This window comes from Abramis brama, assembly GCF_963993115.1.
Source record: "Abramis brama genome assembly, chromosome: 8".
In the NCBI taxonomy this organism is placed as follows: domain Eukaryota; kingdom Metazoa; phylum Chordata; class Actinopteri; order Cypriniformes; family Leuciscidae; genus Abramis; species Abramis brama.
Genome location: NC_139970.1, coordinates 43647787 through 43673867, shown reverse-complemented (window position 1 = coordinate 43673867; position 26081 = coordinate 43647787). Strand labels below are relative to the sequence as shown.

The following is a 26081-nucleotide window of genomic DNA, read 5'->3' as shown; positions in this document are numbered from 1 at the left end:
AGCCTCTGCATGTTGTCTCTGATCAAGTGTCTCTTGGTTTGGAGCAAGTATAATAATATCATCAGAGATATTCCCTCAGTGTGAGCGCTGATGCAACTTCATGTTGATTTTGCTCACTGTTAGAATAAGGAGCTCGTCTGGAGCTGGAATTGGATTCTGGTCTCAAATTATTGCTTTATTTGCCCGTCTTGTATCCAAGCATTTGCTCACAATGGTATCTCATAACTGATTATCTTAGTCAGCTCTGAGGTCACAGTCTTTATCAGCTCGTCTGAGACATGTGAGAAACTGTTGCACCGTTTCAGTGTTTTTGTTTGAGCGTCTCACTAATGCAGTGTTTACTCTGAATAAAGTGAGCATTTAGAGTGTCACAGCAGTGGTGTAATCCATAGTGGATGAATATTAATCATAGGAAAATATCAAAAGAATATGTTAACACTTTTAACATGTCATGGGTCAGTGTTTACTATGCTTGAAAATGACAAGAAGTTGAGGCGCACTGGAGCTCAAAGTGATAAAGGTCAGAGTGTGAATTATCAGGAATAAAGAGCTAGATGTTCATGCATTAACACTTATAGATGTGCAGTTATTTTAGATGTTGGTGGAGTTTCACTTCATTTCACTACAGAGCAGCTTCACATCAGATCATCTGTCATTTTATTACTGAAGCAGTTTTGAAGAGTTTGTCTTTTCATATTTGTGGACTGAAAGCGATGAAGATGTTTCACACTGTTTTCTTCTGTTTGTGTTTCTTTTAAATATGTTTTTATGGCTTCAGTTCTGGTACCATTGTAGTAAAGGGATGTCGTATAGATAAAAAATATTTTTATATATTCTATCTTCTCACCCTAATTTCAGTAGGTTCAATATATGTCCAGAATTAACGGACCAGAGGCTGGAAACTCATTTTCATAATTTATTCACAAAAAAAAAAAAAAATAGAAATAAACAACACTATAAAACTGGGCAAGATACAGGCCAGTATCTGCTGTAATAGCTGTAATTTGCTGTAATATTCACAGATATTATGAGAAAATCAACAATATACACACTTCATGGCTTATACTGTTAAGACCATAGACTGTAAAAAATATGGACAAAGCGTCTGTGACGTCACCCATAGACTTTCTGAAGAACGGTTTTGAAGCCGTTTATGGGGGGTATGGGCGGCGCCATCTTGGAAAATCTTGGGAACTCCTAACCCCGCCCACCTTCTGACGCAGCGCGCGTCACTCAGCTCGCTCTGCTACTCCGGTTATCTCTGTGTATATTTTAGGCAACGAAATATGTTATAAAACACCATACTAACTCTTTTCGTTTTCATTTAAAGAAATCTTAAACATTATAGCCACACAAATGTGGTTCAGGCAACGCATATTGATTATATTCACTGCACATAACATTTGCCTATTTATAACAAAACAAAATATAAAACACAAACCTGCCTCTTTTCGTTTTAAATATACAAATATGAAACATTTTAATATGGTCCAGGCAATATGTGCATTTGTACTAAACAAGTAAACAACATTACAGATCATCTTCGTTGTATTAAAATTTAAAATGACAAAACTCAACCCAGTCTCTTTTTGTTAAATTTCAGTTTTATCAATATTAGCCATTATAAAAGTATAAGTAAAAGGTATAAGAAGCTATACAAATAAAGCAAACAATTCAGTCAAACATACAAAGTCAGCGCTCTAGTCTAACCATACAACAGTAAAATTAAATAGCTTATAAAGTTATGAAACTTCCCCTCAGCCAAAACGATTGGCCAGGGAACAAATTATAGATTCACGAGACCAAAAATCGCCCATTAGATATAGACAAGACGAATTATATCTCATGTTTAACCACTACAGAGACGCCAGAGTCAGCGGCAAACGCCAGAACGACTAGCTGAGGAAAGGCTGTACCAGACGGGTCACATGAACGCAGAGCGCCCGTTTATCGCTGGATCTCACAACTGGATAAAATTTTCATAAATCTTTAAAGGGGGGGTGAAACACTCATTTTCAGTCAATCTCATGTTAATCTTGAGTACCTATAGAGTAGTATTGCATCCTTCAAATCTCCAAAAAGTCTTTAGTTTTATTATATTTATAAAGAAAGATAGGCTGTACCGAGTCTTTCCGGAAAAAAACGAGCGGCTGGAGGCTAAAGCTGTGCTTACGCGCCGAGCTAACAACACACAGAGACATTTGAAGCAGACAAGCAGTTTTACTCACCGCCTGCGGTTCCAACGCACGACCGACCGTGAACCTTTATCGTTGGGACTGCTCCATCCTTAAGCAGAGCGCTTTGATGGGCGTACTGCTTTCGCTCTCGTCTCTTGCTCTGGTCTACGCCTTAGGACCCATATAAGGAAATTCCGCCCCAGCTGACGTCACACAGGCCCATACTCGAAAAAAACTTTCCGAAACTTGTGACAAACCGGAAGGAGCATTTTTGGCACAAAAATACTCCTTCAAATGTACAATTTAATTTTTGAAACTTTGTCCATGTTTAGCATGGGAATCCAACTCTTTAACAGTGTAAAAAACTCAGTATGCATGAAATAGCATTTCACCCCCCCTTTAAAATATACCTCAGATTTGAGCTTTAAACAACTACATTCTCGCCTGAAAAACTCTTAAAACTACATTTCATGATACAGAAACAGTAGTATTATATTTCAACTGTGTTAAAAAATGGCGCTTATGTTCTCATTCAGGGCCGGCGCTAGCCATTTGGGTGCCCTAAGCACAAATGCTTGGCGGTGCCCCCCCCCACCCCCCACCCCAAAAATTCACCCCCCTCACAGTTGTCAGGCACTCGGAACCTATCGAAAAATACAATAAAAATCCATGGGACCAACCTGTAAAAACATGAATTTATGCTGTGAAAACGGACATTTTAACATGGGGTCTATGGACATTTGCTCCCTTTTGGGACCTTCCTCTAGCGGATTTTCGATGTATTGCAGTTTTTCGCACTTCCGGATAGGCTTCATTTTTCAGATTAGAATGTTGCCGCTTGGTTAAGACCCACTGAACTCCACACTTAATACTCATAAATGTCTATTAAAAAGACCACAACATGCATAAACCCAGTTAATAATGATTAAAAAGCTACATCAATAGCTCCACACTGCAACCAACACACTAAGGTGGGTCAAACAAGTATAAAGAGCACGACCATCTGACTAGACTACAGTATAATTGTACAAAAGTGAGAAATATTGCACGTTGCCCTAGCCCAAAATGGTACCAATAAAATAGAAATAAATAAAAGAAAATAAACAAAACAATTAGGCCCAAGACATTACTAGGTGAAAGAAAAACAGCTACAGGCAATCACACTAACAGTCTTCTACAAGGAAAAAAAAAAACACAATTAGGCTATAAGACTGCATTCTCACATTTTACCATATACACATATATACATAACTACCAAACATGTTCTACACATCATTGTACCTTTTATTTCGTCTGTTGCACCCAGCCTATAATGCGTGCACGCCGTGCGGGCAACACTAAGAGCAACAAAAGAAAATAATTGTCACTCACTTTGTATTATTGTCATTCTAATGAAAGTATGTTTAATGTATATATACACTTACAAGCAAATCCGTCCGTTTTCTCATTAACCGGCGATGTAAGCCACCTACTGCTGCGATCGTCTGCCTGAGCTCGCGCTCAGTGTTGGCGTCCCTCTGCTCTATATCGCACGTGCTGCTGCCCCTGTCCTGTGATCCAACTTTAGTGTGAGCAGACAAAGAACGAGCGAAAGTTACCTGTGCCCCTAAATAGCCTTCCCTGCTACATTTCCATATACTGTAACCAGAATACTAAAAAAAATGACCCCATTACACCATGTAATAATGACTGGTTAAATTAGTCAGAGAAGATTAACATTCACTGTTACAGGACAGCACTAACATTTACTAACATCTACTAAAGATATATGGATATACCAGTTTGCACACGCTGTGCTTCTTTTCTGTGTCTTTATTCAATTTAGTAAATGTTAGTTAATCCTCAATAACGTTTAAGAAATCTACTAAAGACAGAAAAGAACCACAGCATGAGTTTATACAGCAACAGTAAATTCAGCCTAGTACTTGTTACAACATTAAAGTAAAAGTGTCTTTTTATTTAGTTTTTGAAATCATATGTAAATCTATTTCTCTTTTAATTCATCATCTTTTGTCTTTGCATTGCTGCAGAATATTATTAATATCACATTTAAATATTTAAAAGTATTTCAGTGAAGCTTCATCAAACCAACATTAAGTGTTTTAAAGCTTTAATCTGTGAAAAACTCTGTTCTTCAGGTGTGCTTTATGATGAAGATGATTATGGTGTGTTTGGTAATGAAGATAAATATGGTGTGTTTGGTGATGAATCGAAGCGTATGATGGAGGGAGAATCATTCACTCTAAGCTCTGATCTTACTGAAATAAAGGATGATGATGTGATTCAGTGGAGGTTTGGATATGATGAAAACACTTTAATAGCTGAAATCAATAAACGGGCCGACAGAATCGCTGTATATGATGATGTTCTTGGTGGGAGATTCAGAGACAGACTGAAGCTGAACAATCAAACTGGATCTCTGACCATCATAAACATCACTGAAGTGATTGGATATTATTCTCTACAGATCAACGGTGTGAGAAAGAGAAAGATCCATATTGGTTCCTATGGTGAGGTTAAACACATTTGTTTCACCTTTATTTAATGACAAAATTTCAATGAATTCATACACCATTCCATTTCTTTATGTTGTTTTATAATATTGTTTATTTCTGATATTTTAAATTATTTAGTAAAACATTATTAAGTGATTTCACAGTATTAATCTGACAAACCCTGTTTGTGTGTGTTCTGTGTGTGTTTTTGGTATCAGGATTAGTGACGTCAGTGTCAGTGAAGGAGGGAGAATCAGTCACTCTAAACTCTGGTGTTACTGAAATAAAAAATAATATATTTTTTTTCCGGTGGATGTTTGAAAATGAAACAATTGTAAAATCTGAAATCAATAAACGGGCCGACAGAATCGCTGTATATGATGATGTTCTTGATGGGAGATTCAGAGACAGACTGAAGCTGAACAATCAAACTGGATCTCTGACCATCACAAACATCAGACCTGAACATGCTGGAGTTTATCAACGACTGATCACCATTAAACATAGTGAAAATGTCTTTACTCCGGTCAATTATAATTTCTTTCTCGCTGTCTTTGGTGAGTTAAATACTTGTTTTACCATTTTATGTTTTATTACCCAATATTAATCCAAACACCATTTTGCTTTTTTGTTTGTTTCGTTTTATATTATTGTTAATTTGACATATCAATATCTCAGATACAAACTCTGTTTCTGTTTGTTGATACAGTTGAAATATCAGTGAAGGAGGGAGAATCACTCACTGTAAACTCTAATCTCACTGAAATAAAGGATTATGATTGTATTCGGTGGATGTTTGGAAATGAAAACATTTTAATAGCTGAAATTGATGTAAAGGACGACAGAATCACTTTATATGATGATTATCTTGGGAGATTCAGAGACAGACTGAAGCTGGACAATCAAACTGGATCTCTGACCATCACAAACATCACAACTGAACATGCTGGAGATTATCAACTACAGATCAAAAGTATGAGAGTGTTTGGGCTTTCAGAAGGTTTCTCATTAAAAGCTTTCAGAGTTTCTGTCTCTGGTGAGTAGAGATCATTTCTCATGTCCTTCAAATATTCTTGTTTTTAACCAATTATTTACATATTTATTAACTGTTGAATCATTTTATAGTTTGAGATAATAGATCATATAAACACTGACTCAACCAAAAATAACCAAAAAGAAGATTGTTGATTAGATTTGTTTGTATTTATCTTTTCTCTCTCTCATGTTTTCCAGCTCGTCTGCCTGTTCCTGTCATCAGCAGAGACTGTTCTTCATCTTCATCATCATCATCATCATCATGTTCATTGGTGTGTTCAGCTGTGAATGTGGGTCATGTGACTCTCTCCTGGTACAAAGGAAACAGTTTATTGTCCAGCATCAGTGAGTCTAATCTCAGCATGAGTCTCTCTCTCCCTCTGGAAGTGGAATATCAGGATAAAAACTCCTACATCTGTGTGCTGAACAATCCTATCAGCAACCAGACTCAACATCTCAACATCACTCAACTCTGTCACACATGTTCAGGTACGGCTGATATTAGTTGATGTCAGCGCTGATATTAGCGTTTATGAACTGATCTGATCTCAGTTTGATGCTTTTATTCCTCAGACTCTGCCCACTGTCATGGTCCTACTGAAGCTGTGATCCGATTGGTCCTCACTGCTCTGGTGGGCGTGGCTACTGTCATTGTTCTGGTTTAAGTCATCAGATCCAGAAGAGCTGAACGAGATCAAGCACATATTCACACATCAGAAACCTAATGGTGTCATTTCTCATATTACTATTTTTTGCCATTTATTAATCTTCATTTATTTGTAATGGCTTTATATGCTGGCATTTACTGTATGTTTATTTCTAGGAGGCTTATTTCCACCCTAGAACATATTTTGAGAACAAACAGCAACATATTTTCTCATTAACTCATTAGTGCTCAAAGTGTTTGTCATTGTAAATACAGTTGTTTTTTTACTGATCTAGTAATTCATATTTGATTGGGGAATTTAAAAATGACGTTCAATCACACTTAAAGTCTCACATGTCTTGTATTGTTATTATTGTTCAGATCAGACGTCTCTAATACTGAAGCTCTTTTACTGACTAAACATTTCTCTCAAATAAGACACAGATCTCAATTTACTACTGCTGTTCATCTGTCATCTGGATTTGCTTGCCTTTGTCAATAAAGTGTTTGTGTAATAAGCCTGTAAAATAACATTTCTAATGACTCTATTTGTACATTTTTAATCACAAAAATCACAACCTTCTGAGGAGAGCCGCCTCAGTTCTGGGGAGACTTTGAGTACAAAATGTCTTCTTTAACCATTAATCTTAAAGGAACTGGAATGGCTCTGATTATTATATTGTAAATATTAATAGTACACTGCAGTTCTCACAAAAAGCAAATTGCCACTCCTCCAGAACGGCTAGAACCATAACTGAAAAACACCTCATCACCCCATTGATTAGTCCAGAAAGAGGAATCCAAGTCTGAAGAAAGAGTCTCTTGTAGAAACACACAATGAGCTTTCTGCCCTTTACAAAATAAAAAAAACTGCTTTCCTTTTAACAATGTCCTTTAAGCCCCTAACATTCAGAGAACCAAAACTATTTTGTCCTTAATCTTTAAAGCTAAAACAGAAAAAAAGACAGAAAAATAGAACTAGTAGTAAATAAAAACACAAATTGAACCATCACTTGTAAACTCAGTCTCTAATAACAGAGACATGTAAGCAATAGATAGACAGGAAAGCAAATATAACATACAGTTATATTGTACTTTCTTTGTACTTTAGTAACGCAGGTCTGATTACCAAGTCTTACAGTAGCCTACGTGTTGCACAAAAATATTTAACCATTACTTGCAAATACTGTGGGTTCGTTCAAAAGTACTTTAAGTATGATTGTGTAACTCCATCTCACAAGGGATGAGGAGAACTCAAGAGAAGGCCACAACCACAGTGTGTTTCGTTGCAAATATAACAAAGTTTATTATACAATATTCACAAGGAGCACATGGGGTACCCTTATGAAAAAGAAGTTTATTCAAGTGTGCTATTAGTATACTTCTTTTAAACAAAAAAATAAGAAAGTATACTTTCAGTCTACTTTTTATGTACTTCTCAGAAATATACTTCAAATTCCACTTAAGTATACTTGACTTATACTGACAGAAAAGTCTAAGTATTTTTGGCCTATACTTGTTGATCGAAATTAAGTATTCTAAGTATTCTTTGGCTTGTACTTGTGTTTACTATTTTGATTGAGTAGCTTATTAAATACTTAAAAAAAAAAAAAAAAAAACATAATATTACACACTGTCTTATAAACTAACATTTTCAAGTTTATATAGTAACAAGCTTTCTGGTGGAATAGCTTATAGAGTAAATAAAATAAGCATGGAACTGAACCTGATCTTGTACACAGCGATAATAATTCCCTTATGAAAAAAAAAGTTTATTCAAGTGTTCTATTAGTATCCTTCTTTTCAACTAAAAAGAAGAAAGCATACTTTCAGTCTACATTTTATACACTTCTCAAAAATATACTTTATGTACTTCTCAGAAATATACTTAATTACACTTAAGTGTACTTGACTTATACTGAGAGAAAAGTTCAAGTATATTTGGCCTATACTTGTACTCAAACTTTTGATATACTTAAAAGTTTAATTATTCAAAGTATACTTGGCTTAGTTGTGTTAACTCTTTTGACCGAGTAGCCTATTAAATATACTTTTTTTACATAGTTTTTCATATACAGTCTTATGAAACTTACATTGTTTGAAAATATTGATTAAAATATTGATACGTTCATATCGTTCGTTCCCGGTAAAAAATACTAGTATGCATGACAACACAATAAAAAAAAAATTATAATAAAAAAAAATAAAAAAATAAAAAAATAAAAATCGCCATCAGTTGGAAAGAAAATATTGCTTTACTTGCCTTGGTAGACATAACTGGTTTTGAAATAGCCGGTTCCTCTGATCAGCTGGGTTGCTCGTGGCGAGGGGGGGGGGGGACAACAGTTCGTTTTTATGACAGAGTGTTTGAAAGCATTTACTACCAGACACTAGGGGGAGCTTCGTAGAGAAAAAACACTCAGGCTTGCCTGGTGTCCCTTTAAACAAGTGATAGAAGATTGCTCACTCAAATGTAAAATAACGTGATCATCAAACATTAAACAGTTTGTAAATCAAAACTGCATAATATTACCAAATGAAATTAAGCGTAACCCATGAAGAGAAAACGACTGTGAAGCTTTGGGGGTGTTGGACTCGATCTACTCCATCTGTTTTGATCATCGTTCTGAATCTGATCAAGGTGTAGTCTTTGACAAAAAATTTGATTTTCTCATCTTTTTTGTTTAAAATGTTGCCTTTATTTATGAAACTTGCCAACATTCAAGTGTTGATAAAAAAGGATGCATGAAGCTAATAAAATGTTTTTAAAATTAAAGTACAGTTAAAGGTATTTTTCAAGTATAAAAAATAACATTTGAACATAGTAGTATAGACTAGGCCTACTGCAAGTGCAAAAAATAAATATAAATAGTAAACTATAAGTATAATGTTAAGTTCACGTAAAGAAAACTTGTAGTATAAAACTACTAAACTAGTAGTTTACTGAGAGTATACTTCAAAGTTGCTACAAGTATTAAAATAGTAAACTACTAGTATACCCATAAGTTCACTTGCAGTACAAATGAGAAACGTAATTATGAACTAGTTGTGCACTACTGTTACACTTATAGTCAGACATGGGCAGTATTTCAATTAAATGTATTTTAAATACGTATTTAATTACTTTAGTGTATTTTGTAATTTGTATTTTGCAGGTGTGGAAAAAATAAAATGTAGTTTGTAACAAAATATTTTGAGGGAGTGTATTTAGAGTATTTCAAATACTTAAATACTTAAGAAAAATCACCATATGCTTATCACCATAGTAAACGATTTTGCCATATTTTCGGTCTGATGTTGGCAATGGCAATGTCCAGGTTAGATGCACGAAAATCACGTGACACCCTGCAGACCGGGCTCCCTCCAAGAAGTGAATGAGTTTTGAACACAGGAGAAGAAGTGGCGCTGCTCCTCTTAAAAACGGCATTAAAGGGTTAGTTAACCCAAAAATGAAAATTCGGTCAGTAATTACTCACCCTCATGTTGTTCCAACCCCGTAAGACCTTCGTTCATCTTCGGAACACAAATTAAGATATTTTTGATTAAATCTGAGAGCTGGATCACTCCTCCATAGGCTTCTAAGACATTATAACTTGCTGGCCCAGAAAATGTATTAAAGACATCATTAATATAGTCCAAGTGACTACAATGGCTCAATCTTAAGTTTATAAAGCGACGAGAATACTTTTTGTGAACATACACTTTACACACCAAAAGACTTTACATATCAAAATCCATAAAACTCATTCAAGAACAATTTTCAATGGACTTATGATCAGACATCACGCAATTACAGAATTCTATGTTGTTTTACGTGTGTTGTTTCACCAGTGTGTTTTAGTATACTTTGATCCCATATAATTCATGTAATTGTTATAATGATTAGGTGTGTGAATGAAAGTGTGTACTGTTTCATATCAATGCTATCTTACGAACACAATTAGCAAGATGGCTGGAATTAAATCTGTGTAAAATGTTTCATATTCTGATAATTAGAAATCATGCCTAAACTGTTGCATCTGGTCTTCAATTAGAGATCCCCCAGGGAAGACATGATTTATGACTTTGCAAACAAAGAAGCAGTCAGGATATTTGTAGGAGTAACAAAACCTTTTTGTTTTAAAAAACCCTTTAAAAACCAGCGCAGAGCGTTGGGGGGGAAGGTTGGTTCGTTCAAAATGTTCTGATAGAGAAGAGCTCTCAACGAGTGCAGAACAAAGACGGAGACGGCAGACGATGGTTTTAGTAACCATGTAACGTTAACAGACGAGCAGATCAACCCAAATTAAGATCAGATGGGTTAGATTCATTTCCAGTCATCTAGCTTTTTTCCGTATCTCATTTTCTTTCTTTCTTTGTGTTATTCTTCTTTTCCGATTGAAAGTCTCGGTTTAAGTTAAGTTTTGCTGCAAAGTTTCGTTCCACGATTCATGGCTGCAACGCACGCTTTCAACTTCAAAGACCTTCAACCATCCGGCATCCACGCCACAGACATCTATCCAGGCACGAGGAGACCATAACCAATGAACAAACCCCTTTGACGCTGACCAAAGGAACCCTCAAAAGGAACGCAAAAGCAAAGACGCAAGTACCTCCAGACTAAAACCGAACTGGTGCATTGATATAAATTTAATAACCTGTCTAAGAAACGATAGAAGGGTTAAATTAATGATTGATGGTTCGTCCAGGTCATGTCTTGAGTGCATATAGAAATTCGGAATTTTCTTCCTCTTACCCTTAAACTCATTCTTTCCAAACTCATTCTTTTTTGTATTTCTTTCTTTATTTCTTTCTTTCTGTAACTTATGAATAACTATGAATGTGTGCGTATGCGTGTGCGTGGGTTTGTGTTAGATATTTTAGATAATTAGCTTTGTGTGTTAGTATATAATCAATAAAGTATTGTTCGTATTTGAAAAGATATTGCTTGTGTGTGTGCTTATCAAATTTATTGTCTTAAACTTCGATCTAAGTTACCAATGCTTTTACCCGTGATTATTTCTTAATTTATTGTTAGCTGGGGATTAATTCTTTCTTGGCCAGGAAGATATTATATTTCCTAGAGTTGATACTTGTTTATGCTTTCTGTTCATTGGATGAACTGATAAAATGATCATACTATTGATTCTGCTACAGTAAATTCTGAAAATAATTAAAAATAATTAAAATATTAATTATTGATCATAATCAGTTATGAATAATAATTAATTATATTTATACGTGGGTGTATAAACGCTGCATGGCAAAGAGAAAAAAACAAAACAAAAACAAAATTGTAACCATTACAGACAACAGGGTTCCCAATCCTATCCAATGGAAATTGCTCTGAAACTATGTGCACACTCACAAGTTCAATAAACACACTTTCACTCCAACCTCCACAAGTGTAAAGTAAATCAAACCACTACCATCTGTTCCCCAAACCTTAACAGAGTAAACCACATACAAGAAAATGGGAACCCCACCTTCAGTTGTAGGTCCAAAACAAACAAAACAAAACAAAAACAAAAAACAAAACAACAAACAAAGACAATCTCACAAATTAAATCAATCCCTTTGCCACTTCCATACACAAGACCCAATTCAACATTAAAGTAATCTCTTCAGACACCCATTAAGCCACCAATGCTTTCAATAAAGTAAACGGCAATCATGCATCATCTGTAAAGAAAACAAAGAAAGAATACAAATTGATGATTGCCCAATAAAATATTTACAAGGATTAAAACCCCTTAAAACATAAAACACAAATTACAAATATAAAATAAAACTTAAAACCAAATCTCCCTATTAAATAATTCAATTAATATCAGTACCTGTATTCTCAAATATATCTGCTTAATTCTCTGAGGCACCAATCAACACCATTCCCATAAGAAAACTAAAACAGAAAACAAATACAAACATGTTAAAACTAGACAAACTCACTATAGTCCTCATAAATCACAACCCTTACCTTCCCACTTCAGTTCTATAATCAACTTGGTTTTTCATCTGCTATTACACAGCCTTGAAAGACACCAAACAGCTTTTCCTGCTTGACACATGGTACCACAAAGAGGAAGTCTAAACAGCTTGGTTTCCCTTTATAGCGTCTTAACTGATGGGATTTGTAGTCCATTTAATTTGTAGTCCTTCCCCTTCTACCCCATTACAATAGTTTTAAACGTGTAAAACTCTGTAGCATTAACCCAGCAAATCATTTGACAAAGTCACATATCAGTAACAGGCTAATATAGCATCACATTTCACGTTCCTTGCAGCTAATTCATTACGATGACATAAAATAATGTTGATCAAATGTACAGGTGATACAAAAGCTAATTCATTACCTCATCCGTGAACATGATTCATGAATTCCATCTCTGGATGATGAAAACAACATTATTCTCTCATCTTTCCACTCTCCTTCAGAGCATCATCAAGCTTTGCCCTCGTTAATTGTTTTGAAAAATCGATCTCTGGTGGCGAAAATGTAAATCTCATGTAAATCTCATCTTAAATAATTGTATTGGTGGAAACTTGGCTAGATATAACTAACTAACTAACTGCATGGTATAGCACTTGCTACTAAGTACACCAATCATTTACTACATCTGAGGCCTGTTTCATTAAAGACGCTAAGAAAAGCGGGACTTGAGTGGGACAGAACACCTGACTTGAATGAACCTAACAAATAAACTGGGGCTAAAGGTTTCAAAAGGGCTGTTTACACCTGGCCACTTCATGCGTTTTCTGTTATCTGATACTGATAGAGCTATCCGATCGTGAAAAGACCAGGTGTAAATGTCCTCCGAAATGCATTCGAGATGGATTTAAGTCTGATCGCTCAAACCACTTCAGGAGGAGATCTGAGACACGTTCCAGATGAAACTGGACAAGTGTAAATGCATCTGGTTGTTGAAACTACATGTAAATTTCACTCCTCCCAACAATCCTAAAAAATAAACGTGTGAGAGCGTGTTATAGGCTATATATCATGTTATAGCCAGATATGACGGTGCTACTGAAACACATCACCTCAGATGAGCATCTATTCATAAAGCCAACGTGCAAACTATCGCAAATCAACGTGAAAGTTGCAGACGCTTAACACACGATCATCTTCATTAAAAGTCAAGAAACTAAATGATCTTACCAGTGCTGTTGCCGCTTTCTCCTATTGCGGTCTTTGATTTTTAAAGGGTAACTAAACCCTAAACCAACTTTTTTTAGTTAATGATCTGTAAGAATGGGGCTTTATTAGTGCTGTTCATTGATTCGAGTAACTTTTTTGACATTTGGGTATAAAGTGTTTTAATTCTACAATATATGGTGTAAAAACGTCTGAGTGCTGCCCTCTTCAGGTTGAACGGTGGCTACTGCAGTTGAATTTTCCTATTGGATGTTTGCAGTACTGCGTGACGTAAGCGGTACTGCCAGACGTAAGCAGGTTCCAGCTCACCACGCCCTTCGTACGAGCTAGCGTAGATTTATCTGTATTTAGTACAGTGGTCAGAAGGGTACGTAGGTGTAGTGTTGCTGGTTAAAACAGCACTGCTGGACTGCATAGCTTTCCAGCAGACTTGGAAATTAGGCGCCAGTGGTTGCATGCACTTGGCCTGGAAGACCGTGAGTGTGAAACCTGCATTTTAGGTGGGATTGCTTCTCCAACGCAATAGAGGTGGAAATGGGCTTCTCCACACAGCTCGCGCTGAAAAGCGACGCAGTGCCAAACGCTGCTCCTCTTGCATGGACTCCACCACCGCAGCGGCGTCTTGATGTGAGTGATCATATATATTTGAATCACTATTTATGGTTAGGCTAAAGTTAATCCTCTGGGGACGCGCAGGCGCATTTTGCTGGATTTTTTCACATAGCGGCAAAATATGAATATGCCTACAGAGAGCGCACGCTATTGACATCAACTCGATAAAACTCATCAGATGCATGTACTTTACGTCGTCTTGCGACCCTGTGAGTCACTCTCCATTTTAGAGTCTGACAGCAGGTTGCAGGTGCAGGTGCACGTGTAAACAGTCCCTTAAAAGGTAGCTAATTTAAGTTCACACAATGCCACTAATTTGCTCCAGGTTTATCTAGTCTGGATAATTGCATGTGCACGCTTTTCTTAAGCAGTCCTAGAGGTCGATCATGGATCAAATCGATCCACCACAGCACACACAAACATCCAATATTTTGTGCTGTTTTATGTGTTTGAGACCTGGTGTTTTCCTCAGTGCAAAACTTATATTTCACAGGTATATATTCCCCATCTGTAACGTTAGAAAGTCGTACAAACATTTCTATTTTGCTGCTAAACTTCACATTGAACGAGCGCTGCTGCGCGCATGCGCGCCAAATAGGAGCGCAATAATTGTGACTAAAATATACATTTTGCTTGGAAAATTAATATGCGATATTTTATAACACCAGAAATATCTTCTAACTATAATAATTTATCTTTAGGATGTTGGATAAGTTGCAGTGAACTTATAGCTCATTACCTCATTTCATATATTGTATAGGCTACCTGTAAAAAAAAAAAAAAAAAAAAAATGTGAACAGAAGGAATTCAGGGAAGGAATTTTTAAGAAACCAAATAAAATAAATATACAAAATATAGTTTTGGGTAGAATTGCGCATTTTAAATCAATAACAAATTTTTGGATAAACCAAGAATCCCCCGTTTTAAATGATTGGTTAGATTTAGTTTCTAAAGGGCATGTGGAGAGAATAACAATAAATTAAAAGCAAAATTATACATTTTGAAAAGATATGGGCACCTTTCAAATCAAAGAATATTATATAAAATAAAGGAATACATTTTACATTAATTACCTTTTTTATAACCTTTCCTCCCTATTAATTTACTTATTTATTATTTTATTTATTTACTTATTTAATATTATTATTTGATGTTTAAATAATATTACTTGAATTACTTGTTAGGAATTGTGTGTCATTATAAGAGTTTTTTTTCTCTTTTTTTGTATTTTCTTCCTTTTTTCATATGTAAAAATCTGTCTAACTCTTAATGGTTATTGTTCTAATTATGTGTTGGTGGGTATTATCACAAAGGAAAAAAAAGAAAGGAAAATAAAATAATTATTGGGGTAAAAAATATTATGTCTTTAAAGGAAATATCCAATTGTATAATTGTGTTAATGTGTTTGAATTGAAAGATATAATAAAGTATATATATATATATATATATATATATATATATATATATATATATATATATATATATATATGTATATATATACACACATATGTGTGTGTGTGTGTGTGTGTGTGTGTGTGTAATTTATTAATTTATGGCTTCATGGACTTCCTCTATCCGCTCTTCTCAATGGACAGCAAGTCCCATCATGCCCACTTGCTTGAAACAGTCAGATGTTACGATCAGATCTGGATGAGCTGTTCTCCTTAGCTGATATTTGTGAGGCTTTATTGTTAATATTGATATATAAGACACACATATCTCACATTATTACTGCTGTCCATTTGCCATATGTGTTTGTTTTTATCAATAAAGTTTTCTCAGTCTGAGGTTCAAGAGTCTCTCCATGTTTTATAACATTTATTGTATATTTAGAGTATATTTTAACAAATTTCAGCAGTGCGCCACATATAAAGCTGGACAAGGACTTTGAAGATTCGGTTTGGTGTCGATCATACCTAAATGTCCTTCGTGAGTTAAATTTAAAGCTTTAGCACAGAGTGACTGTAGAAACACAATGTGTGTCCCACTCAAGACTGATTGTCCCGTCACAATTAATCCCTTGGCAATGTGAGCGTATGATTTACATTCATTAAAACAGCCAGTCTGTGTCTGACTTCCATTAAAGGGCACCTATTATGCTACTTTTTACAAGATGTAAAATAAGTCTCTGATGTCCCACACTCTGATGAGTGTGTATTTGAAGTTTTAGCTCAAAATACCTCACAGATCATTTTTTATAGCATGTTAAAATTGCCACTTTTGGGGAGGTGAGCAAAAAACATGCAGTTTTTGTGTGTGTCCCTTTAAATGCAAATGAGCTGCTGCTCCCCGCCCCTTTCAATAAGAGGGCGGAGCTTCAAGAGCTCCTGCTCCGGTGGCAACACAACAGGACAATCTCACACAATAAAATGTCAGAAACTGTACTAGCGGTGTTCAATTCGACCAGGAGTCGGACAATAATGCCGACAGAGCCAGAGAATATACGCTGTATGGAGAACAGGTATAGTTTACTTTAAATACGGTTATAACTTATGTTGTCACCTTGCTTTTATTCACTATAAGCCTGTTGTAGCGGACCCGTCCTAATGATGGCCAAAACTTCACTAATCAGTTTTATGAAGTTTATTGTACAACACACAAAAGATGAAGTGTCTGTTTTCACTCCAGAAAATCACAGTTAGAGCTGAATAAAACACAGCACAAGAAGTGTGCATTAAAGTCTTATCCATAAACTCTCTCTCTCCCTTTCATTATCATCAACATACACAGAGAATTACACAAAACCACTCGTTACAACTAAAAGTTAATAAATATATACAGACTTTATGCCTTTTCGGGGGTGCTTAATAAACAGCTAAACTTTATATCTGTAAAACAACTCCAATGAACTGTAATAAAGTGCGCTCTCCGTTTCATTACTGTCGTGGCCAGTAACGTTAGGCCTATCGATCCGGAGACTATAAGCTGGATCACAGACAGTTACTGATCCATCTTCGAGAAACTACCTTTTAGCAAAGCCTGTTTTGCATTGTCCTTTTGTATTGACCCTCATTCACAATTATTTGCGCAGACATAAACAAATTTAGGTATATTTTGCGGCGCATTACCTTTAAAAATAAAACTAATCCACTGCGTCCTCAGTGGCTCTGATGATGGGAGAAAATGAAGACTCTTATGTTCACTCTTACATCCAACAACAAAACACCAGGATTGTTCACGATACATTGTTGTCGATAAAGCTGCTCGAGAACATGGCGGATAGTGCACAACTCGCTGAGGGCGGAACTATGGTAACGCAGGCCTGTCAGTCAATGGCCGTGGGCGGGGCCTGAGCAGTATGATGTCACAATGCTCAGAGAATCATGTCTAATGAGACTGCTTTTATTTATTGGGGATTAATAAATGGATTTGGTGGATTTTTATCATTGTAGGGTGAATGTGTTCACACACTGCAAACACACATTTATGTCCAAACACCATGTAAGAGTGGATTTTGCATAATAGGTGCCCTTTAATTCACTCTCTGTGCTGATGCTTCCATACAGTAACATTACACATGAGAACAATTCATCCACTCTGTTCTTGAATCAATAACACTTGCATGTGAGATGACTTTGGTTGATGGTTTCTTGTCAAAGTAAGCAAGGGTTCAACTTAAGCCAACTTCTGTTTTAAGGCTCTTAAACTTCTGTGTTTCTCTGTTTCTCTGGCCTCGACCACAGCATGAACCCTTTCAGCGGTCGGCTCAATCCCCTTTCTGAAACCAGCATTCCCATGAACTTCATATTGTATTAATGTTGAGTTTCAATCCACAGTATACGAGCCTCTGCTAAACTGCATGTAGTCTCTCAAATTATTACACAACCTCACCTTGTTGTTGTGTGATTTAATAAGGCAGACTCTCGCTAATGTGGTGTTTATGTGGAACTTTGGAATCCATAGCGGTTGAATATTAATCATATTTTCATATCAGAGAACTCTTCCATCTCCATAAAACCATTAGAGAAACTCTGAAATCAGTCTGAGAGGAGAAACAATTGAGACATTTAATAAGAAATGAATAAGTTAGAGGAGAGAGCAGAGCCAAACACTCGCAGAATCTCATGACAAGATCAAAGTGTTGCTTTAGATATATTTATTATGTTATGGGTCAGTTTATTTCTGTGGAAAATGATGTCATTGATCTAGAGGAAGCTGAGGTGTACTGGAGCTCATAGTGACAAAGTTCAGAGCTTGATTTAATGAGCTAATAAAGAGCTAGATGGTCACATGCATTAACACTTATAGATGTGGTTATTTTAGATGTTGGTGGAGTTTCACTTTATTTCACCACAGAGCAGCTTCACATCAGATCATCTGTCATTTTATTACTGAACAAGTTTTGAAGAGTTTGTCTTTTCATGTTTGTGGACTGAAAGCGATGAAGATGTTTTGCGCTGTTTTCTTCTGTCTGTGTTTCTGGCGTCTGGATGGTGAGTTTTAAATCTGTTTTATGGCTTCAGTTGTTTCTCTTCTGGTATCATGTAATAAATGACTGGTTAAATTAGTCAGAGAAGATTAACATTCGCCGTTTGGACAGCACTGATAGGGGAGCATTCAAACTCTAAGGGTGAGCAAACACAAACTGACAGAAAAATAAAAACTCAGGAGGATATTACAAGAAAATCCCCCAACATGTAATGTAATCCTGGAAACTATTGCTATACACTGCACAACAACATTTACAAAATCCACTACAGACACAGAGAAAAACCACAGCGGGTGCATTCAGGAATATAATAAAAAATAAGTCAAACTTACAGTCAGTAGAGTTGGAGGCGTCAGTATTTCACTGAATCGAACTTCCGCAGTTTTTTCCACTCATTTGTGCATTTCTTTTTCAAAAGCAAGTTTTAACAAGTGGTATTAACAGCGTATTCACGATCAACTACAATTTCCTCAACAGAGTAATGCTACAAGTTCTCACTCGTTGTGCGTTGTCTTTTGTTCGGTTTGATTTCGGTTCGGACCAGATCACAGCTAATTCTCCAAAGCTCACTGAACTCTTCCTCTGATTGAATTCTGTGAATGCAATCAGCTGCACAATTGTCAAACTTTTTTTTTTTTTTTTTTTGTAAAAAAACAGTCAGAAGTATAGCAGCTGCGTTTTGGATGTTTGTATGTGATTCAAATGTAGGATTGGCTAATACCTGTATATATTGAGTTGCAATAGTCTAAAAAAAAATAGTTTTCACTACTGAATTTACTTATCCAAAGTCAAAGCTGAATTAAACACATCACCCACATTTTTAACAGAGGGCTTGACACATAATGCCAGGTTACACAGCACATGATGCATGTTGCCAGAAACTCGACCTCCGAGCATTATTTCCTCAGTCTTACTCTCATTAAGAGTAGAAATCGCAATCGCGGCGTTCTGCGGACACTTCCGGAAAGGGCACTTTCCCTTTTGAGATTAATAGGGGTTTGATGGCTTAACGGATTGATGGCGAGATAGGCCTACTCTTCGCACTTCTCTAGATGATATGGTCTTCCCCATCCAGACTACTGAATTTCGGAAACTCAAGTGTTATGGGGGCTTTGAACTAAATGGAGTGAGAGTGAAGTTGAATGTCTGGCAGGCGTAGAAGTAAAATCTTAAGACAATCCATTACTGCCCGGCCCAAATCTTGAATGCTCTCTAAGATCTGTTTTATTCATTGTCATTCATTCTTAACCTCCGTAATTATTGCTTCCTCTCATTGGGTCTCATTCATGAAACACGAGCAGAACGAATTTTTGTGTAAATCGTGTGTGAAGTGGCTCTGGCGTCAATTTTCGGATTCATTAAAATGTTCGTATTTTACAAATGTTAGTTGGTACGAAAGAAATCTACACCTGCTCCCAGCCACGCGTAAATAGTGCGTTTAACATCCGAACGTTTTGCTCATTAATAAGGCTGCATTTTAATTCACCTTAATCGGGTTTATTTGATGGGGTTACATGTCGAACCATTTTCTTTTCACTTCTGGGACTGTTCGATTACCAGATGAAACTCCATTAACTGCATCTGCTGCCAAGTTTCCTTTTTTTAGGACCTGATACGCCACTATGTATGCTTGAAAATAAAATGTGGCGTTTTGAATGAACTTCTGATAATAAAACTTCAATTTCTGCATCTGAGAAATTTCTCTTTTTCATTCGCTTTTGAGAAGACATGTTGAAATCCTTTGTTTGGTGTCATAATATGATGCCCATACAGTATATAGTTGTCAGTCGGATTTAATGGGCGGGATTTATGGTAATTGAGAGAATGAGCGTGCACGCGCGTCCCATTACGACTGATTGGAATTCATTAACACACACACACACACATTTCACTATCACATCTGACGTTTACGAAGTATTTGTGAATCAGGAGAAGAGTTTTCGGGAAGGTCTCTTTACGCGCAAATCACTCACATATTTACTCGTATATTTACGAATGTTTCATGAATGACTTGAATTTCAAAAGAATTAATTTGGTTTTGATTAGTGTTCAAATTATCCAGCACATGGGTTTCAAACTCGCAGGGTAGCACATTATTTAGATAGCACACAGGGTAAATGGCCGAGGCAACACTGGCAGGGAATGAGTTAATGAGAAAATATGTTGCTGTTTGTTCTCAAATTATGTTCTAGGGTGGAAATAAGCCACATGAAAATTAACATACAGTAAATGCCAGCATATAAAGCCATTACAAATAAATGAAGATTAATAAATGACAAAAAATAGTAATATGAGAAATGACACCATTAGGTTTCTGATGTGTGAGGGTGACACGGGAGTGGATTTTCAAACCTCTCCCGTCCCAATCCCACGAAAAAACATCCAAACCCGTCCCAATCCCAGAATAAAGACTCCTATTCCCTCCCACTCCCGTGTTGTGTTTTTTTTTTTTTGACCGGAATCTGTCAGTTACAGTAAAAAAAAAAAATACAGTACAGATAGTGGTCTTCAGTCTTCACTATTTTTTTCATGAGAGCCGCACTGATAGTACAAAGTCAGTAGGAGAGCCATTTTACCGCAAAGCATAAAAAGTTACATCCAGTCATAAATACCATGTCTGCTTATCAATCTGTCACAGTCAATATGTAATACAAAATGGTGAGGAAAAAAACAGTCTTCATGATTTACCAGTCAAATTTGTAACTGAGACAAGATGATTTCCCTTAATGAAAAAAAAAAAAAAAATGATTTCCAGAATATCCCAGAATGACCTTAAGCAATTTTTTTGTACATTAGCCTATCCAACCATCCAAGAAAGACCACCATAACTGTCATCTCTACAGAGACTGGATATGTTTACATGCACAACTTTTGTTTCATTCGGACTGAATTCATTCGTATTGTAGTTTACATGAACGCTAAACATCATGATGTGATGCATGATCGGGTTGATGTGCGCGTTTATAAGTCAAAAGATTCAAATCGGAATAGATTTTTGACATGCGCACACTGCACAAATATACAAAGTTTCCCACTGTTGTTGCTTAATAACCATTCTCATATATTGGTTCGTGATTTGTTTTAAACAGCAGACTTAATATTTATCCAATTCTGGTCATAATTTGGAGACTATGAACATATGAACTGTTGTGCCGTGCTGTTTGAATTTATCACGCAGTAAAAATGCCCAAAACCAGTCGCCTGTGGATGAGAATCTGAAACAAGGACTGGTGAGCCTTTGTCCTGCTTCACTTCACAGATGCTGACTGAAAGGATAATTATAGAATGACAGGACACTCAATTATATGACACTTTATTCATCAGGAGAACAGCTCGTTCAGCGCGTCATAGGTCGTCTTTTCAGTTTCGGTTTTCAATCGATCAAGTGTTTACATGTTCTCTCGATAAACCACCCCTTTCAGTCCGATCGAAATTATTTGTAATAGAGCTGACACTTTGAGTTTGCAATGGGTTATGTTATTGCCCTACTTGTTTTTAATGTTTTTATGAAACATCTGTAGTGACTGCGTGATCACCATATTTTTTACCGCCCTGCGAGCCACAAATTAAAGCTTGGCGAGCCACATGATGCTCGCGAGCCGCGCAATGAGTAACACTCAGCATAGCAGTTTGTTACTTTATTGAACTGAAAGCCAGTTTAAACAATGCACATTAAACACATTAAATTTCCTGTAAATCATCCATGCAAACACACACACACAGGCACGCATATTACAGCCACCAACTGGTACAGGTGTGTGGAGTACGTCATTCACTTTACCAGCCACACCAAAGCAAACAGGAGAGTATAAAGAGACAGGGCAAATAGAATTTAGTTCAAAATTTAAATATAGAGTTTATTTATAGAAACTGTATATTTGTGTATAAAGTTGGGTATCAAAGTTTTACGATTCCTGGTCCCGCCCACTCCCGCTGACATTTTTTCCTGTCCCGTCCCAGTCCCGTGATTAATAGTGATTTTGTTTCCCAAAAAAATCACGAAAAAATGTCAGCCTGTGCTTAAAGCTCCAATATGTAGGAATTTTGTAATAAAATTTCCGAAAATAACTTGGACAGTGTGATATATTTCCTCCAGTTGTGTACTTAAAATATCTCAAAAGTCTCCAAAGATTTTTTATTTCAGAGAAATTCCGATTTTAAATAACTGGCCGTCCTGGAAAAGAAATGTCGTGCCTCAGTGACGCACTGTCCGCTCTATCCTTTTTTTCCGGTGTGGACCATGTGATAGGATATTCCACCACACCGTATTTTTATTTTATTTTTTTACAACAACTTTATTGAGTTTTTTTTTCTTATCACAATAAACAATAAAGACGTCTGACAAAGAATAAAAAAGAATAAAATAAAAAATATGACCCACCACACCGGAATATCACAGTCAAATGCGGAAGTGGTGGTTATAGCGTTATTGCCATAGACTGTATGGTTTTAGCTGTTATGGATCACGATTACTCTTTGGCGAGTATTGAAGTGCCAACAAAACGAAAGCATCCATATTCGGATACACGCGGAGTCACGGACTGTGTGACAAACGAAGGAATAAAACCTGGATAAATATCGGCAGGCGTTTTCGAGATGGAGAGAGCTGCGCGACTATCTTGGACTTGACAGAGACTCTGCTCTTGCGAGTGTATTGATAGACAGGTAAGACATGCAACTGTCAATAATAGCACTTATAAACAAAGTTATATTGCTCTTTGTACTTCGGTAAGGCTTTTTATCACGTGTGGTGACCGAGATTATGGCAGTACAATTAAATACAATCGGATATGTTGTTAAAAAATATATTTAGTCATTACTTGCAAATGTTCGTTCAAATTTACTTTTAGATATTGGTTTGAACACGTTAAACAACACGGCATTAACCATAAAAACGTAAAACTGCACAACATAAACCAAACAAATCATTTGACAAATAGCTGTATGTTGTAACGGGATAATATAGCATAACATTTCACGTTCCTTGCAGTTCATTAATTATGATGACATAAAATAATACGATCAGACATACAGGTAATACAAAAACAAATAAATTACCTCATCCGTGATCATGATTCATTAATTCCATTTAGATACATTGCTATGGTGAAAACGCATTAAAAACGACATCTCCCATCGTCACCTCCTTCATAGCGTCATCAAGCTTCGCCTTTGTTATTGTTGGAAACTGCGCCCTCTTGTGGTCACATACAAAAGTTACATAGTGGAGCTTTAATCTCGTTCAGCTCTGTGAAGCAACAGTGAAGCACTCAGTCAGCCGTACAGTAGTATCAGCCTCAGACGTCACGCCCACGGAACGTTGGCTAAACGTCTGATGCATATGGTACACTTAACTGGAAACACTTCAGGAATGTCGAAGTCGTCATATGATTGGTTGAATTTTATCGGATTTCCGGGGGGCGCGAGTGTCGCGTTTATTTTCGGTCAGCCGGGAAACAAAGCGCAGACGTGTGATTGCGGAAGAAAAACTGTTGTGTTTACATGAGTGACAATGAGCATTTATCAAGATCAGCTAAACGTAGGATTCTCAAAAGTACACGTGCACGAACAGATCAATGACTTACTGCTTGTTTTCTTCTCCTTCTTTGATTTTCTATCCTGACTGACTTGTTGCACGCCGGTCTGTTGTTGTGGGGACATTTCCACGCCCGAAACGTGACGCTGAACGAAACGAACTGTAATTGGTTGTTTGACATGTCGGTCAAACGGCCTTATGGGCGGGCCTTGGCCAAAGAAAGCTGCTATGAATTCCAGACCTTCAGCCGTCAGTCTGAAGGTCTGGCTACGCGAGACTAGCCGTACAGTGGCCTCGTTGAAGGCGCCCTCGAACCACCAATACTGTGCAAACAGCAGTGGAGAGCTGTAAACTCGTGACCACCGCTGCTCGCGCTGTTACGTCAACACTGGGGAGAGGCTTCTTCCTGGAGAACACTGTTCAGAGACAGCATACAGACGAACTGTTTGGCTATCTCAGCGAAAGACAAATGGAGCTTGTATCCACTTCCTATTTATACCCTATTTATATCCTGCAAGCCAATGTGCATTGACACTCGAAGATGATAGGGCTCCCTGCGTCGACGTTCGTCAAACACTACACCAACTGAGAGGGAACTACACTAACAGTATAACCTAGAACTTGTAACAACATTGAAGTAGAAGTGTCTTTTTATTTTGTTTTTGTTCCATATATAAATCTATTTCTCTTTTCATTTGTCATTTTTAAATGATTAGATGTATTTTAGTGAAGCTTAATCAAACCAACATCACGTGATTTTAAAGCTTTAATCTGTAAAAAAAAACTCTGTTCTTCAGGTGTGTTTGGTGATGAAGAAGTGAAAAGAGTGTCAGTGAAGGAGGGAGAATCATTCACTCTAAACTCTGATCTTACTGAAATAAAGGATGATGATGTGATTCAGTGGAGGTTTGGATATTATGAAAACACTTTAATAGCTGAAATCAATAAACGGGCCGACAGAATCGCTGTATATGATGATGTTCTTGATGGGAGATTCAGAGACAGACTGAAGCTGAACATACGATATGCATCTCTGACCATCATAAACATCACAACTGAACATGCTGGAGTTTATGAACGAAGGCTGCAGAGAACGACCAGTTATGTCCTTCTCGCTGTCTTTGGTAGGTTAAATATTTGTTTTAGCATTTTATGTTTTAATCAAACAAAACAATATTAATCCAAACACCATTTTGCTTCATTTCTGTTTTAAGTTTTATGTTATTGTTCATTTGAAATTTAAATATCAATATCTCAGATACAAACTCTGTTTCTGTTTGTTGATACAGTTGAAATATCAGTGAATGAGGGAGAATCACTCACAGTAAACTCTGATCTCACTGAAATAAAGGATTATGAATGGATTCAGTGGATGTTTGGATATGAAAACATTTTAATAGCTGAAATTAATGTAACGGCCGACAGAATCACTGTATATGATGATGTTCTTGATGGGAGATTCAGAGACAGACTGAAGCTGAACAATCAAACTGGATCTCTGACCATCACAAACATCACAACTGAACATGCTGGAGTTTATAAACTAAAGATCAAAAGTATGAGAGAGTTTGGGCTATTAGAAAGTTTCTTATTAAAAGCTTTCAGAGTTTCTGTGTCTGGTGAGTAGAGATCATTTCTCATGTCCTTCAAATATTCTTGTTTTTAACCAATTATTTACATATTTATTAATTGTTGAATCACTTTATAGCTTGAGATAATAGATCATATAAACACTGACTGAACCGAAATAAGATTGTTGATTAGATTTGTTCTTATTTACAGTGAGGAAAATAAGTATTTGAACACCCTGCTATTTTGCAAGTTCTCCCACTTGGAAATCATGGAGGGGTCTGAAACTGTCATTGTAGGTGCATGTCCACTGTGAGAGACATAATCTTTAAAAGAAAATCCAGAAATCACAATGTATGATTTTTTAACTATTTATTTGTATGATACAGCTGCAAATAAGTATTTGAACACCTGTCTATCAGCTAGAATTCTGACCCTCAAAGACCT

At 36.4% G+C, this 26081-nt stretch overlaps 1 protein-coding gene across 2 annotated transcripts in view; it reads left to right on the top strand.

Annotated features, from left to right (window-relative positions):
- Positions 1 to 4368: 4368 nt before the first annotated feature.
- The window catches only part of LOC311088376 (uncharacterized protein), a 172856-nt gene continuing 151143 nt past the window's right edge, over positions 4369 to 26081 (top strand). For both annotated transcript variants that reach the window (XM_084122436.1, XM_084122437.1), the window contains exons 1-3: positions 4369 to 4687; positions 4891 to 5229; positions 5382 to 5708. In XM_084122436.1, coding sequence (XP_083978562.1) covers positions 4396 to 4687; positions 4891 to 5229; positions 5382 to 5708 — 958 coding nt within the window. In that variant the 5' untranslated portion in view covers positions 4369 to 4395. The remainder of the gene's footprint in view (positions 4688 to 4890; positions 5230 to 5381; positions 5709 to 26081) is intronic.